Here is a 15,496-nt window from a genome sequence, read left to right on the forward strand (position 1 = left end):
CAAGGTGACCCAGCGTTGGCAAGACGGCGAGACCAGAGAGCTTCTCCTGATCTGTGAAGAAGAGGAGATTCGTCTCCTCTGCATCGTTTACCTCGTGGTGCTCTGTCCCGCTGGTGATGTCATCAACATGGGACACCATCAGCGTGGGAGAACGAAGCCACGCAGCTCATAGATACATATAGAAACACTCGATGGCTCATGCCGCTGTAACCCGATGGGGACTGACGTCGTCACATGGCGGCCATCTTGGGTCAAGGCCTCACTCACTCATCACATTAATGTCAATGAAGCGTCAGCTTTGTTATAAACGTCAGACACATAGATATTTAACTGCGTGCAAAACAAAAAGTTGTGATTTTAACATTTATTCTGCATCATAGCAACGTAACGTTAGTAATAAATCAAACCGTCTGTAAATCCGTCAAGAATTCAATGAGTTGAGTATTTCAGTTACTGTAAATCACTCACCTTCCCTTAGATTACCCAGAGTGCCCCAGAGTGGTCCACTGTCCTAAGATGGCCGCCAGTGAACGACGTTGTTGACTCCGCCTTAAGGCAGCTAGTTTTTATATGATATGTATGACGCAGCTCACCTGCAGGAGATTAGACCCGGGTCTGCAGGCGGTGGGGCAGGAGGCAATGACTGATTGTTAGCGTGTCGACCCGTGGGGGATCACACACACACACACACACACACACACACACACACACACACACACACACACACACACACACACACACACACACACACACACACACACACACTGCAGTACCACTCAGTTTACATGTGTGTTTTTTTTAAATCCGATTGAAAACACTCACTAAACACATTTGCGATCCACGTTCAGTCCTGGTTCACCAGCGCCCCGGGGGAGGCAGATTATACAGCGTCCTCCCAAACGGACGACATGTCTGAGACTAGCGCTGCACGATTTTGACAAAAAACCTAATTGCAATTTTTCTGACCAATGACACGATTGCGATTCAATTTGCGATTTTCACATTTTATTCTTTCAAATGCAGAAAACAGCTAAAATTATGGTCGGAAAAATTCTTGATACTTTTCCATGGTCTTGCTCAAGTTGACACATAAATCACCTAATGTAAACTAACTTGACAAAGCTTCAGGCCGCGGCAGCGAGACGCCGCCGGGCTGTCTGCATCACGGTTGGAAAAAAAAGAGTGCGTTGTTTTAATGAAATAACAAAATGATCAAAACCCAATGCTGTCCAAATTGTTATTCAATACTGGTCTTGCTTGCATGGTTCACAGAAAATTACTTAGACAACAGTTTTCAACGTGAAATAAATGGAAATTAAAAACCAGAACTGCAAATAGGCACCACTGTGAAACCAACTTCAAAAAAAAAAAAAAAAAAGAACTCGCCAGCCTCTAAAGATGAAGGGTAAAAAAATGAAACCTTATTGCTGTAATATTGTTAGATCACAGTCAGTTTAGTAATCCTGCTCTGGGTCGTCTTCCCTCTCATTCTTGGGCTGCGCTTCATGTTTTCATGGAGAGAGAGAGAGCATCACATGCTGGATGAAGGCTGAGCTGTGGGGCGATCGGGGGAGAGAGAGAATAACCTGACGTTTCTGTAATGTGAAGCGGTGAGTCTTCAGGTGTTGGTACAAATTAGACGTGTTTCCTCTGATCTGGCTGCTGCACGGCGACACCATCTACATCTGGCTCCACGTCGGTTTTTTCAAACCCAAAGTCCAAACAGCTGAACTGCGATTCTTTTTAATACCAGCTGCTCCGCACCCTCTTCTGTTGTCATCTCAGTCATTTTCACACCGTGATCGAGTCACACTGAAATCTTTGTGCTCCTCTCGACACCGCAGAGCACACTGCAGGGTTTGTTGTTAGCAACCTGACGCTAGTTAGCTGCAGCAGTGCAGTGCAGACATACTTGCTTCCTGTTGTCATTTCTGATTGGCCGGTGGCCCGGAACAAGAGACTCGAACGTTCTGATTGGCAGACAGGTCTGTCACTCAAATGCCTCGAAAAACCTCAGCCCTGTGCGGTTCGGTTACTGCAGGAGTTAAAACCTCAATTTCGATGAGGTGTCGGTTAATCGTGCAGCCCTACCCTGAAACATGAGCACAGAGGCTCTCAGGGAACTTCCAGGTCTTCTCTCTGCAGCAGCAGTCCTCAGAGCCCAGCAGAGAGTTTATCTGCTGGGCTCTGATCAGTAATGTTCCATCATCTCCATGATGCCCTGCTCAGAGAGCTCCTCCTGTTGAGCACCGGGGCTCAACTACACCTGCCGATGTTTTGAACTAACTGGTTTCCGTGTTAACTTGTGACCAACAGATGTTGAAACCCGACTGAAACTTGTAGTGGTCCACAGTTACAGTAACTTTATCAGTTTAGAGTCTTTTGTGAGTCTTATTTTAACATCTGCTGTTTCGTCACTCGTTACCATGGCAACCAGTTAATCCAGAGCACTGGGCGGCGGTCTGCTGGTAGTCTACCGCCGAGCTCTTTCAACAGCTGGCTCCATCTCTCCTCTCCAGTGTTTGTTCTCTCAGGGTTTTTAGTGAAAAGTGTTTCTCAGCCACTGTCCAGATCTTCTGCTTGTTTGTTGACTGTCCTGCTTCCCATTTCCTGCTTCCTGTTTCATCATCACGTCACTACGTATGAGAGAACGCCTGGCAGAACCAATAATCCCCCGTTTAGTCCGATCCGCTGTCAGACTCTGTTTATATGAGACACAGAGGACTGTTTATCGGTGTAGACGACCTCGAACAATCAGATCAGAAACACAACCCACCCTAAGTGAAGCGGATCCTCTCAGTGTTTATATGACAAATTTACAATCTGCTTCTACAGTCCCATCAGGAGGACAATTTTTTGGCGCATGTAAACTTGGCCATTGTAGTGTTAATAAAGCCAGACATCACTGCAAGCAGTCCGACTGACACACACGGATGTCTAGCAGAGACTCACCGGTTTGGTATAAGGCCTTCAGTGCAGCGATGTCTGACAGATCCTCGGCTCGCGCTCGACACAACCAGCGACTGTAGCTGCAGGATTCAAAACAGTTTGACTTAGGTTAGTTTTTTTTTTTTAGCACCTGAGAGATCAACAATACAACTCACAGTGAAAATACACAAAATGACAGATTTTTAGAAATCAGGCTGAATTTTAGGGCACCAGCGGCGCTTAATATGCAGCAAGACCTACAACAAGATCTACGGCAAGATCTACAGCAAGATCTACAGCAAGACCTACAGCAAGATCTACAGCAAGACATAAAGCAAGACCAACAGCAAGCCCTACAGCAAGACCTACAACAAGATCTACAGCAAGACCTTCAGCAAGATCTACAGCAAGACCTACAGCAAGACCTACAGCAAGACCGACAACAAGACCTACAGCAAGACCTACAGCAAGACCTACAGCAAGACCGACAGCAAGACCGACAGCAAGACCGACAGCAAGACCGACAGCAAGACCGACAACAAGACCGACAAGACCGACAACAAGACCTACAGCAAGACCTACAGCAAGATCTACAACAAGACCTACAGCAAGACCTACAGCAAGATCTACAACAACACCTACGAGATCTACAACAAGACCTACAGCAAGACCTACAACAAGATCTACAACAAGACCTATGAGATCTACAAGACCTACAAGACCTACAACAAGATCTACAAGATCTACAACAAGTTCTACAGCAAGACCTACAACACGATCTGCAACACGATCTACAGCAAGACCTACAGCAAGACCTACAACAAGATCTACAGAAAGACCTACAGCAAGATCTACAACAAGACCTACAAGATCTACAACAAGACCTACAAGATCTACAACAAGACCTACAGCAAGACCCACAACAAGACCTACAAGATCTACAGCGAGTCCTACAACACGATCCACAACAAGACCAACAGCAAGACCTACAGCAAGACCTACAAGATCTACATCAAGACGTACAGCAAGACCTACAACAAGATCTACAACAAGACCTACAAGATCTACAGCAAGACCTACAACACGATCTACAACAAGACCTACGGCAAGATCTACAACAAGACCTACAACACGATCTACAAGAACAACAGCAAGACCTACAGCAAGATCTACAGCAAGATCTACAACAAGACATACAACAAGACATACAACAAGACATACAAGACCTACAACACGACCTAGAACAAGATCCACAACAAGACCTACAGCAAGACCTACAGCAAGACCTACAACAAGATCTACAAGATCCACAAGATCTACAGCAAGACCTACAACAAGATCTACAGCAGGACCTACAACAAGATCTACAGCAAGACCTACAAGATCTACAACAAGACCTACAGCAAGATCTACAACAAGATCTACAACAAGACCTACAGCAAGATCTACAAGATCTACAACACGACCTACAGCAGGACCTACAACAATATCTACAGCAAGATCTACAACAAGACCTACAGCAAGATCTACAGGAAGACCTACAACAACACCTACAGCAAGACCTACAGCAAGATCTACGGCAAGATCTACGGCAAGACCTACGGCAAGACCTACAACAAGACCTACAAGATCTACAACAAGACCTACAGCAAGACCTACAACAAGATCTACAACACCTACGAGATCTACAACCAGACCTACAACAAGACCTACGAGATCTACAACAAGACCTACAAGATCTACAACAAGATCTACAGCAAGACCTACAGCAAGACCTACAAGATCTACATCAAGACGTACAGCAAGACCTACAACAAGATCTACAACAAGACCTACAATATCTACAGCAAGACCTACAACACGATCTACAACAAGACCTACGGCAGGATCTACAACAAGACCTACAACACGATCTACAAGAACAACAGCAAGACCTACAGCAAGACCTACAGCAAGATCTACAGAAAAACCTACAGCAAGATCTACAAGACCTACAAGATCTACAAGACCTACAGCAAGACCTACAGCAAGATCTACAGCAAGATCTACAACAAGACATACAAGACATACAAGACCTACAACACGACCGAGAACAAGATCCACAACAAGACCTACAGCAAGACCTACAGCAAGACCTACAAGATCCACAAGATCTACAGCAAGACCTACAACAAGATCTACAGCAAGACCTACAAGATCTACAACACGACCTACAGCAGGACCAACAACAATATCTACAGCAAGATCTACAACAAGACCTACAGCAAGATCTACAGGAAGACCTACAACAACACCTACAGCAAGACCTACAGCAAGATCTACGGCAAGACCTACAACACGACCTACAGCAAGACCTACAACAAGACCTACAGCAAGACCTACAACAAGATCTACAACACCTACGAGATCTACAACCAGACCTACAGCAAGACCTACAACAAGACCTACGAGATCTACAACAAGACCTACAAGATCTACAACAAGATCTACAGGAAGACCTACAACAACACCTACAGCAAGACCTACAGCAAGATCTACGGCAAGACCTACAACACGACCTACAGCAAGACCAACAAGACCTACATCAAGACCTACAACAAGATCTACACCACCTACGAAATCTACAACCAGACCTACATCAAGACCTACAACACGACCTACAGCAAGACCTACAACAAGACCTACAGCAAGACCTACAACAAGACCTACAAGATCTACAACAAGACCTACAGCAGGACCTACAACAAGATGTACAAGAGCTACAGCAAGACCTACAACAAAACCTACAGCAAGACCTACAACAAGATCTACAGCAAGACCTACAGCAAGATCAACGGCACAACCTACAGCAAGACCTACAGTAAGACCGACAACAAGACCGACAACAAGACCTACAGCAGGACCTACAACAAGATGTACAAGAGCTACAGCAAGACCTACAACAAAACCTACAGCAAGACCTACAGCAAGACCTACAGCAAGATCTACAACAACACCTACGAGATCTACAACAAGACCTACAGCAAGACCTACAACAAGATCTACAGCAAGACCTACGAGATCTACAAGACCTACAACAAGATCTACAACATCTACAACAAGTTCTACAGCAAGACCTACAACACGATCTACAACAAGACCTACAGCAAGACCTACAGCAAGATCTACGGCAAGACCTACAACACGACCTACAGCAAGACCTACAACAAGACCTACAAGATCTACAACAAGACCTACAGCAAGACCTACAACAGGATCTACAACACCTACGAGATCTACAACAAGACCTACAGCAAGACCTACAGCAAGACCTACAACAAGATCTACAAGATCCACAAGATCTACAGCAAGACCGACAACAAGATCGACAGCAAGACCTACAAGATCTACAACACGACCTACAGCAGGACCTACAACAATATCTACAGCAAGATCTACAACAAGACCTACAGCAAGATCTACAGGAAGACCTACAACAAGACCGACAGCAAGACCTACAACAAGACCTACAGCAAGACCTACAGCAAGATCTACGGCAAGACCTACAACACGACCTACAGCAAGACCTACAACAAGACCTACAAGATCTACAACAAGACCTACAGCAAGACCTACAACAAGATCTACAACACCTACGAGATCTACAACAAGACCTACAGCAAGACCTACAAGATCTGCGAGATCTACAACAAGACCTACAAGATCTACAACAAGATCTACAGCAAGACCTACAGCACGATCTACATCAAGACCTACAACCAGACCTACAATAAGACCTACAACACGATCTACAAGACCAACAGCAAGACCTACAGCAAGATCTACAGCAAGATCTACAGCAAGATCTACAAGACCTACAAGATCTACAACAAGACCTACAGCAAGACCTACAGCAAGATCTACAGCAAGATCTACAGCAAGATCCACAACAAGACCTACAGCAAGACCTACAACAAGATCTACAAGATCCACAAGATCTACAGCAAGACCTACAACAAGATCTACAGCAGGACCTACAACAAGATCTACAGCAAGACCTACAAGATCTACAACAAGACCTACAGCAAGATCTACAACAAGACCTACAGCAAGACCTACAGCAAGATCTACAGCAAGATCTACAGCAAGATCTACAGCAAGATCTACAGCAAGACCTACAGCAAGACCTACAACAAGATCTACAAGATCCACAAGATCTACAGCAAGATCTACAACAAGACCTACAGCAGGACCTACAACAAGATCTACAGCAAGATCTACAACAAGACCTACAGCAAGACCTACAACACCTACGAGATCTACAAGACCTACAGCAAGACCTACAACAAGATCTACGAGATCTACAACAAGACCTACAACATCTACAACAACATCTACATCAAGACCTACAACACGACCTACAGCAAGACCTACAACAAGACCTACAGCAAGACCTACAACAAGACCTACAACGAGACCTACAAGATCTACAACAAGATCTACAACAAGACCTACAAGATCTACAACAAGATCTACATCAAGACCTACAGCAAGACCTACAACAAGACCTACAGCAAGACCTACAACAAAATCTACAACAAGATCTACAGAAAGACCTACAGCAAGATTTACAACAAGACCTACAAGATCTACAACAAGACCTACAACACAATCAACAACAAGACCTACAACAAGACCTACAGCAAGATCTACAACAAGACCTACGAGATCTACAACAAGACCTACAACACAACCTAAAATACGACCTACAGCAACACCTACAGCAAGATCTACAAGAAGACCTACAGCAGGACATACAGCAGGACCCTTGAGTGGTGTTGTACAGTCAGACAATACTCCAGCGCTGGTTGGTAACACTGGACACTAGGGATGTGGAGATTAATCGATATCGATCGTGATCGAGATACATACGTGCGAGATACGAGTGTATCGATTCATTCAGTGTGTATCGATGCGATGACGGCTTATAATCATGATGCATCGTTCGCTGTGTGCCTAATCGGTAATCTTCAAAGTTGTATCGGTTTTTACACGTTGTACTGCCTTCTGTCTTGTTTTTCAGAGGCGTCTTGAATGCACCACAATTCCTGAAGACGGACGGAAGCCGTATGCGCATGCGCACACACACACTGTGCTACAAGTTACACCAACATGGCGGAGTGCAGCAGCGGCAGCGCTAAGTTACAAGAGAATCAGATTTTTTAAGACATATTAGAGGATCCTGCGAACCAATCAGCGCTGTATGGTCCCAACTCATACTTGGGCAGCCACAATGCCAGTCAATCTGGGAATGCGTTTGCGTGATGACATATAATGTCGAGTCGCCGCCTCTGTGCGCGCTCTTCCGCTCATACATAATTCCCAAAGGGTTATTACTGACTGATCAAGAGTCCGACATGATTACAAATGTGTTTTAATCCTATGCGAAAAGACGAAGCTCCAGCTGCGCCGATGTAAACAAACTGACATGCGGCTGACGTGCACGCTCCCGACAGTCCTCATGGAGGGAGCCGCGCATGCAGCAGAGAATCCTCCAATATGTCTTTCAACACACCCTAAAAGTTCAAATCCATCGTTTGGAAGTACTATAGATTTTACAAGAAAGATGGCAAACTTGACAAGACGAACGTTATTTTTAAGAATGCCGAGCTTCTGAACTGTCTGGGAGACGGGGAGACGGACACTGCAAAGCCTCACTTGAAGCCACTCATGGAGAGTGATGTGGTGTTACTGTTACTGTACCGTTTACACTCACAGCATCTTATAGAAATCTTTTACTTGTTTTTTTTACTCTTTTATTGTTACAGGACAGTAATACATAGTAAGTCATACATAGTACTGATAGAGAGATTACCAGGAATATTTGTTCAGACAATAAGCACTTTTTTGTTCCATTTTCTACTTCTAAGGAATAAACCCAGCCTATTTTAACATACTGAATGAATTGCCATCTTCTTATTTTTTTGTTTGCTTAATAGATAACATATGATATATTTTTTTTTGTTTCACATTGAACTGCATTTGATTGAACTAATTTATTGCATCGCAAACAGGCGTATCGCACCGTATTGGGAACAGGGTGAATCATATCACATCATATCAGGATGAGGGGTGAATCGTATCGTACTGAATTGGGATGGAGGGTGAATCATATCGTTTCGTATCAAAAACAGGGATTAATCGTAAGTATTGTATCGGCAGGGATTCAGTGTGTCGCAAATTATATCGTATCGTTGGCAGGGCATCGAGATGCATATCTAATCGCCACAGTAATGGAGATCCACACCCCTACTGGACAGTAATAGGGCACAGCAGCAGGACAGCTGTGGTTCAGGTGTCATGGCGGTCTGACCACGCCGTCCCTCAGTCTCTCTTCAGTCACATCAACACCAACACTCCGACTGAATCAGCACTACTACATTCTGAGCAGAGTGACATTGTGCTGAGGAGCTGTGATACAGCCGTCATGTGATGGTTACTGCTTTCTGTACAAACGCCCAATGCTCCGCCCCTTTCTTGATGCTCCGCCCCTTTGTTGATGCTCCGCCCCTTTGTTGTGACCACTGGACTACGGAGGTTAAAGTGTTCAAGACTGAGTAGAAATTAGCTGAAACTTTACAGCTTCTACAAAGAACAATGAGATCCCCACTGATTCCTACTGATCCCCACTGATCAACACTGATCCCCACTGATCAACACTGACCCCCACTGATCAATACTGCCCCCCACTGATCAACACTGATCCCCACTGATCAATACTGCCCCCCACTGATCAACACTGATCCCCACTGATCAACACTGACCCCCACTGATCAATACTGATCCCCACTGATCAACACTGATCAGTATTGATCCCCACTGATCAATACTGATCCCCACTGATCAACACTGATCAGTATTGATCCCCACTGATCAACACTGATCCCCACTGATCAACCAGATACTGGTTCCAGTCCCTTTCGTCTCCAGATCCGGGACTGCTCTCCCAGGTTGAGGACTGTCTCTGGGCAGGGCTCCTCCTCCAGACACACTTTCTCTTATGAACGGTTTTCAGCGTCTTTCTGATCTGATTTCAGAGGATAAAATGACCAGAGCTTTATTCTTTCATTTCTTATTGATGTTTTGTTTTGTCAGGACATGAGTGAGTCGGTGTTCTGAGCCCGGAGCCTGTTCCTTCACAGAGTACTGATCCTTCCTGTAGTTTTACATCCATCAGTAAACACTGGTGTGGAGACAGGTTCAGGGATGTTTGTCCCAGTATCTACACACTGAATTAAGAACTGGTAAATTAAGAAGTAGTGTCATTACTCTTCAAGTAAATTAACGAGTAATCTCTTTACTATTCACAGAAGAAATGAGTAACTAGTAACTAATTGTGTTTTTGGTAACTACCAGACACTGACTACAACACATGACTGTCCCTCCTTTTCATGCTGTCATCATTCAAACATTTAAATTCTTTTAAAAACACGGGTAAAAGTGAATGGGTTTAAAAACAAATGAAGCAGAGAAGCGATGAGGAAACAGAAGTGTTCTGGTCCGACCAGAACCCCCGCTCAGCCCCGGCTCACTTTCTCTTCTTGGTTGAACTTTTGGCAGGATGAAGAGAGGAGGTGTGGATCTCTGCCACGGTTTGATGGGAAATGTTCTCAGAGGTTAAAACAGGAAATGAAGAATGAAGAGTTCAGACATGTGTCTTCAAACGCAGAAGGAAACGTATCGAGACTCCATAAAGTACAGACGTTTCAACATGCACTGAAGAACAGAGAAGAGCTGCCGTGTGTGTGTGTGTGTGCATGCGTGCGTGCATGCGTGCGTGCATGCGTGCGAGCGTCTTACTTCCTCTGGTGCTGCTTCTGCACGGCGGCCTCGGACATGTGGCCCTGCAGGATGAGCTTGCGCTGCTTGTCCACGTCTCCCTCCATGCGAGCGAAGGCGTGGTTCCCCACCTGGACCAGGTCTGCCTCCAGGCTGTCCTCCTCGCTCTCCTCTGCACACAGCAGCCACAGCAGACCGCTGGAGACCTGACCCCAGCACTGCAGCTCCAGCCAGCCACACACCACCACGCTCTCCTCTCAGCAGGCAGCACGCCTGCTATCCGCTAAATGTCTTTGATCAAGAAAAAACTGGCACTTGCTGTGAATCTGGACATATTATGCTATTTTTCTATTTTTCAGTCCTGTCACATCAATCTCAGAGCCCAAAAACATAGTATTTAACTGTGTTCGCTCCAAATTCATCCTTTGTTCCGAGTTTCAGGGTCTAGAAAGTGTTTCTGAGGAGCCTCCTCAGAACAGCTGGTTCTGAGCCTGCTTCCCAGTCTGGCCACGCCCACTCACACACACACACACACTGACACTCTCACACTGAGGCACACACACACACACACACACTGACACTCTCACACTGAGGCACACACACACTCACACACACACACACACTGACACTCTCACACTGAGGCACACACACACACACACACACACACACACACACACTTCTACAATTTCATTTAGCAGAAACTTTTGTCCAAAGCGACGTACAACACAAGCAAGAATACAGACATAAGACAGAAACCATCAGTAAACGCTTCAATGTGATTGGTCGAGGGAGTTGCCATCAAGTTGCAGGAGAGGAGCCGCTACAACCCCCCCCCCCCCCCGCCATTTTTTTTTTTTTTTGGTCAACTTAGTCAGCGGTACATTAAAGCTGGGTTTTGGACCACCGGACCTATTCTACCCCAAAGATGGAGTCGGACTAAGTCCCTAGATGTTCTCTGAACAACTGAGCCTTCAACAGTCAGGGGGAGGAGTTAAACCCTCTTATTCCAGGATAAGTGGACCAAACTCTCACTCCACCGTTTCAGCTTGAGCTTCAGTTTCATTTTCACAAAATGTGGTGCAAGACAGGGAGGAAACGGACAGTTTTCAAATGTGATCGTCATAACGAGGCTACGGCAACACACTGCTATAAGAAACTCTTCACAAAGTGGAAAAAGCAGAACATGCCCCCTTTATAATGTGGAGTGAGACATCAGACGGTGGGAGGTGAGCATCAGAGCGGCAGAGTGTGTCAGCCTCACCTCCCCCCGCTTCAGCTGAAGCTGGTCTACACACTGCTGCTGAAGCTTCCTCAGCGGATCCAGAAGGAGGCTGAAATGTGGAACGCTCACATCTGTTCAAATGAAGCTGGACGGAGCAGAAAGTGGAACGCTTCCTTCTCTCCAGTGAGGTGAGCGCAGAGCCTGCTGCTTTAAGGGGGGGGGGGGGGGGGTATCAGGTGTTTTTAGCCCTCTAGTATCAGTCTACAGCACTCAAGCAACAGCTTTGCCCAAAGTTGGAAGGTGAAAGCTGCACGTGTCAAAAACAACTTAAATCAAATGTTCCTCTGCATCAGGCTGCCTCAGACTCTGGAAATGAGTCCCTGTCTCTTTAAGAAGCTCCTCAGCTTAGAGACACGCCCCCCCAGAGCGTCCATCTCCATGAGGGGCGGGGAGCGAGCTGTGCAGGAGGAGCTGTGCATTATGGGCGGAGCTGTGCATTATGGGCGGAGCTGTGCATTATGGGCGGAGCTGTGCATTATGGGCGGAGCTGTGCATTATGAGCGGAGCTGTGCATTATGGGCGGAGCTGTGCATTATGAGCGGAGCTGTGCATTATGGGCGGAGCTGTGCATTATGGGCGGAGCTGTGCAGCACCGAGCCTTTCAGGCTCATCATGGCTGCCAGGGGAGATCCAGGTATTCAGGCTGAAATACACGTGAAAGGTTCAGGAAACAACTCCATGAGTCTTTTTGAAGAGGAAATGACACTGTAGCTTTATACAAAGCTCACAACAGTGGATTTTGCACAATAGCCCTCCTTCAAAGCTGAGTGTAGGCTGGACGGAGGAGGAAGACAGCGTTCAGCTACCTTCCAGGTTCCCCGGTTTCTCGGCGATGCGGATCTGCCTCTCCGGGACCACCGGCTCCCCCTCCGAGTTCCCGATGTCGGCCGGGATCAGAGGCAGGCTGGTCCTCTCCTCGTCCTCCGAGCGTGGGTAGTAGAGCGGCAGCAGCCTCCTGAAGACCGGCTGGAGGACACGCACACACACACACACGCACACGCACACGCACACACACATCAGTCAGATGAAAGGCAAAACACCTTTCTTCCAAAACACTTCCGTTGAAGAAGTAAACATTGCAGCAGAAAACAGAAGGTGGAGCTCCAACCCTGAAGACAGACTCCTAACGATTCATCCAGCAGCTGCAGGAAGGAAGAGTGGACAGGAGGACAGAAGACACACACACCTCCTCCGAGTCCGACACTGCGAACACCACCGTCTCAATGCTGTTTCCATGCTTCTCCAGGAACCGGCGCACCGTCCCTGTGGGGACACACACACACACACAGACACAGACACACAGACACAGACACACACACACAGTGTTTCAGAGGGCCTCCTCTGCAGACCACCGGCTGTCAGCCTGACTGGAGCGTGGAGCAGGCCAGTCAGCCGACGGCTCCGGGTCCTAAACCCAGACCTGGTGCAGCGAGGACACCGCCACTGCTCCCTTCTGTGTCTGTCTCACCAAAACGTCCACAGCAGTGGACTGTCGTGAGTGCTGAAGGTGGCTGTGGGCTCAGCAGAGCTCCGACGAGCCTGTCGCCTCATTCCACTGCTCCTCAAGTCTGATGGGCCTGAAAATCTGACCTGACCAAGAGGAGAACAAATCCTACTGATCGGAGCCTCTGAGGACTGTCTGTCCTTACCTGGAACTGGAGGGTCTTCATGGAGACCACAATGTCCAGTGTTCAAAGCAGGCCAGGCTTAACCCCCTGGTCCCGGCTTAACCCCCTGGTCCCGGCTTAACCCCCTGGTCCAGGCTTAACCCCCCGGTCCAGGCTTAACCCCCCGGATCAGGCTTAACCCCCTGGTCCAGGATCAGATCGATCAGTATAGAGACGACCCAGAAAGGAGACGTGCTGACAGGAAGCAGCAGCAGCATCCAGGACCTGCAGAACCTGCTCCTGGAGGAACCCAGGTCCAGACGGAGGCTCAGAGGGGACAGACACCGACCCTGAGCTGGTGGATGAGCGACGTGTGTGTGTGTGTGTGTGTGTGTGTGTGTGTGTGTCTCACTGAGGGCGATGTGTGTGGCGTCCTCCAGTGGGTAGCCTCTCTTGGACGTGGTGACCACACAGATGCCAACTGAAGACATGGACTGCTCCCTGTGTTGAGGACAGGAAAAACACCTTCACACACACAGACACACACACAGACACACACACAGAGCCACATGTACACACAGGAGGGTGGGACCGTATGGGCACTGTGCTCTCATCATAGCACCGTCCGTCTCAGTCAGAACATGAGGACGAGTCCAGACCTGAAGACCAGGGACGGTTAACGTCATCCAGACACCTGTCTTCTGTCAGACTGAATCAGGACAGCCAACACTGTAGTGTAGTAATGCTGTAGTGTAGTAACGCCGTAGTGTAGTAACACTGTAGTGTAGTAACGCTGTAGTGTAGTAACGCTGTAGTGTAGTTACACTGTAGTGTAGTAACGCCGTAGTGTAGTAACACTGTAGTGTAGTAATGCTGTAGTGTAGTAACGCCGTAGTGTAGTAACGCCGTAGTGTAGTAATGCTGTAGTGTAGTAACGCTGTAGTGTAGTAATGCCGTAGTGTAGTAACGCCGTAGTGTAGTAACGCTGTAGTGTAGTAACGCTGTAGTGTAGTAACACTGTAGTGTAGTAACACTGTAGTGTAGTAATGCCGTAGTGTAGTAACGCCGTAGTGTAGTAACGCCGTAGTGTAGTAACGCTGTAGTGTAGTAACACTGTAGTGTAGTAACACTGTAGTGTAGTAACACTGTAGTGTAGTAACACTGTAGTGTAGTAACACTGTAGTGTAGTAATGCCGTAGTGTAGTAACGCTTTAGTGTAGTAACGCTGTAGTGTAGTAACGCCGTAGTGTAGTAACACTGTAGTGTAGTAACACTGTAGTGTAGTAACACTAGTGTAGTAACGCTGTAGTGTCGTAATGCCGTAGTGTAGTAACGCTTTAGTGTAGTAACGCTTTAGTGTAGTAACGCTGTAGTGTAGTAACACTGTAGTGTAGTAACACTGTAGTGTAGTAACACTGTAGTGTAGTAACACTAGTGTAGTAACGCTGTAGTTTAGTAACGCCGTAGTGTAGTAACACTAGTGTAGTAACGCTGTAGTGTAGTAACACTAGTGTAGTAACGCTGTAGTGTAGTAACGCCGTAGTGTAGTAACACTAGTGTAGTAACGCTGTAGTTTAGTAACGCCGTAGTGTAGTAACACTAGTGTAGTAACGCTGTAGTGTAGTAACGCCGTAGTGTAGTAACGCCGTAGTGCAGTAACGCCGTAGTTTAGGTGTTTTAGTCCATCTGTCCTGTTCTGTCCAGGACACTCAGCTCTTGTCCTTCATCCGGGGCAGGACCCCCCTACCATGAGATGGAAGAACTGGACTCTGGAGCCCCCCATAGCGGGGGTCCAGGAAACAGAAGAACTGGACTCTCATTGGCTGTTGGTATTATCTGTCAAAGCGAATGCTCTCTGTCA

General features: G+C 46.9%; 1 protein-coding gene across 2 annotated transcripts in view; it reads right to left on the bottom strand.

Moving 5' to 3' along the window:
* Positions 1–15,496, bottom strand: part of gdap2 (ganglioside induced differentiation associated protein 2) — a 41,247-nt gene that overhangs the window by 18,265 nt on the left and 7,486 nt on the right. For both annotated transcript variants that reach the window (XM_030112393.1, XM_030112394.1), the window contains exons 5-9: positions 14,048–14,136; positions 13,215–13,291; positions 12,835–12,994; positions 10,768–10,918; positions 2,953–3,029 (exon numbers count right to left, since the gene is read on the bottom strand). In XM_030112393.1, coding sequence (XP_029968253.1) covers positions 2,953–3,029; positions 10,768–10,918; positions 12,835–12,994; positions 13,215–13,291; positions 14,048–14,136 — 554 coding nt within the window. The remainder of the gene's footprint in view (positions 1–2,952; positions 3,030–10,767; positions 10,919–12,834; positions 12,995–13,214; positions 13,292–14,047; positions 14,137–15,496) is intronic.

Source organism: Salarias fasciatus, chromosome 16 (genome assembly GCF_902148845.1).
Source record: "Salarias fasciatus chromosome 16, fSalaFa1.1, whole genome shotgun sequence".
NCBI classification, from domain to species: Eukaryota; Metazoa; Chordata; class Actinopteri; order Blenniiformes; family Blenniidae; genus Salarias; species Salarias fasciatus.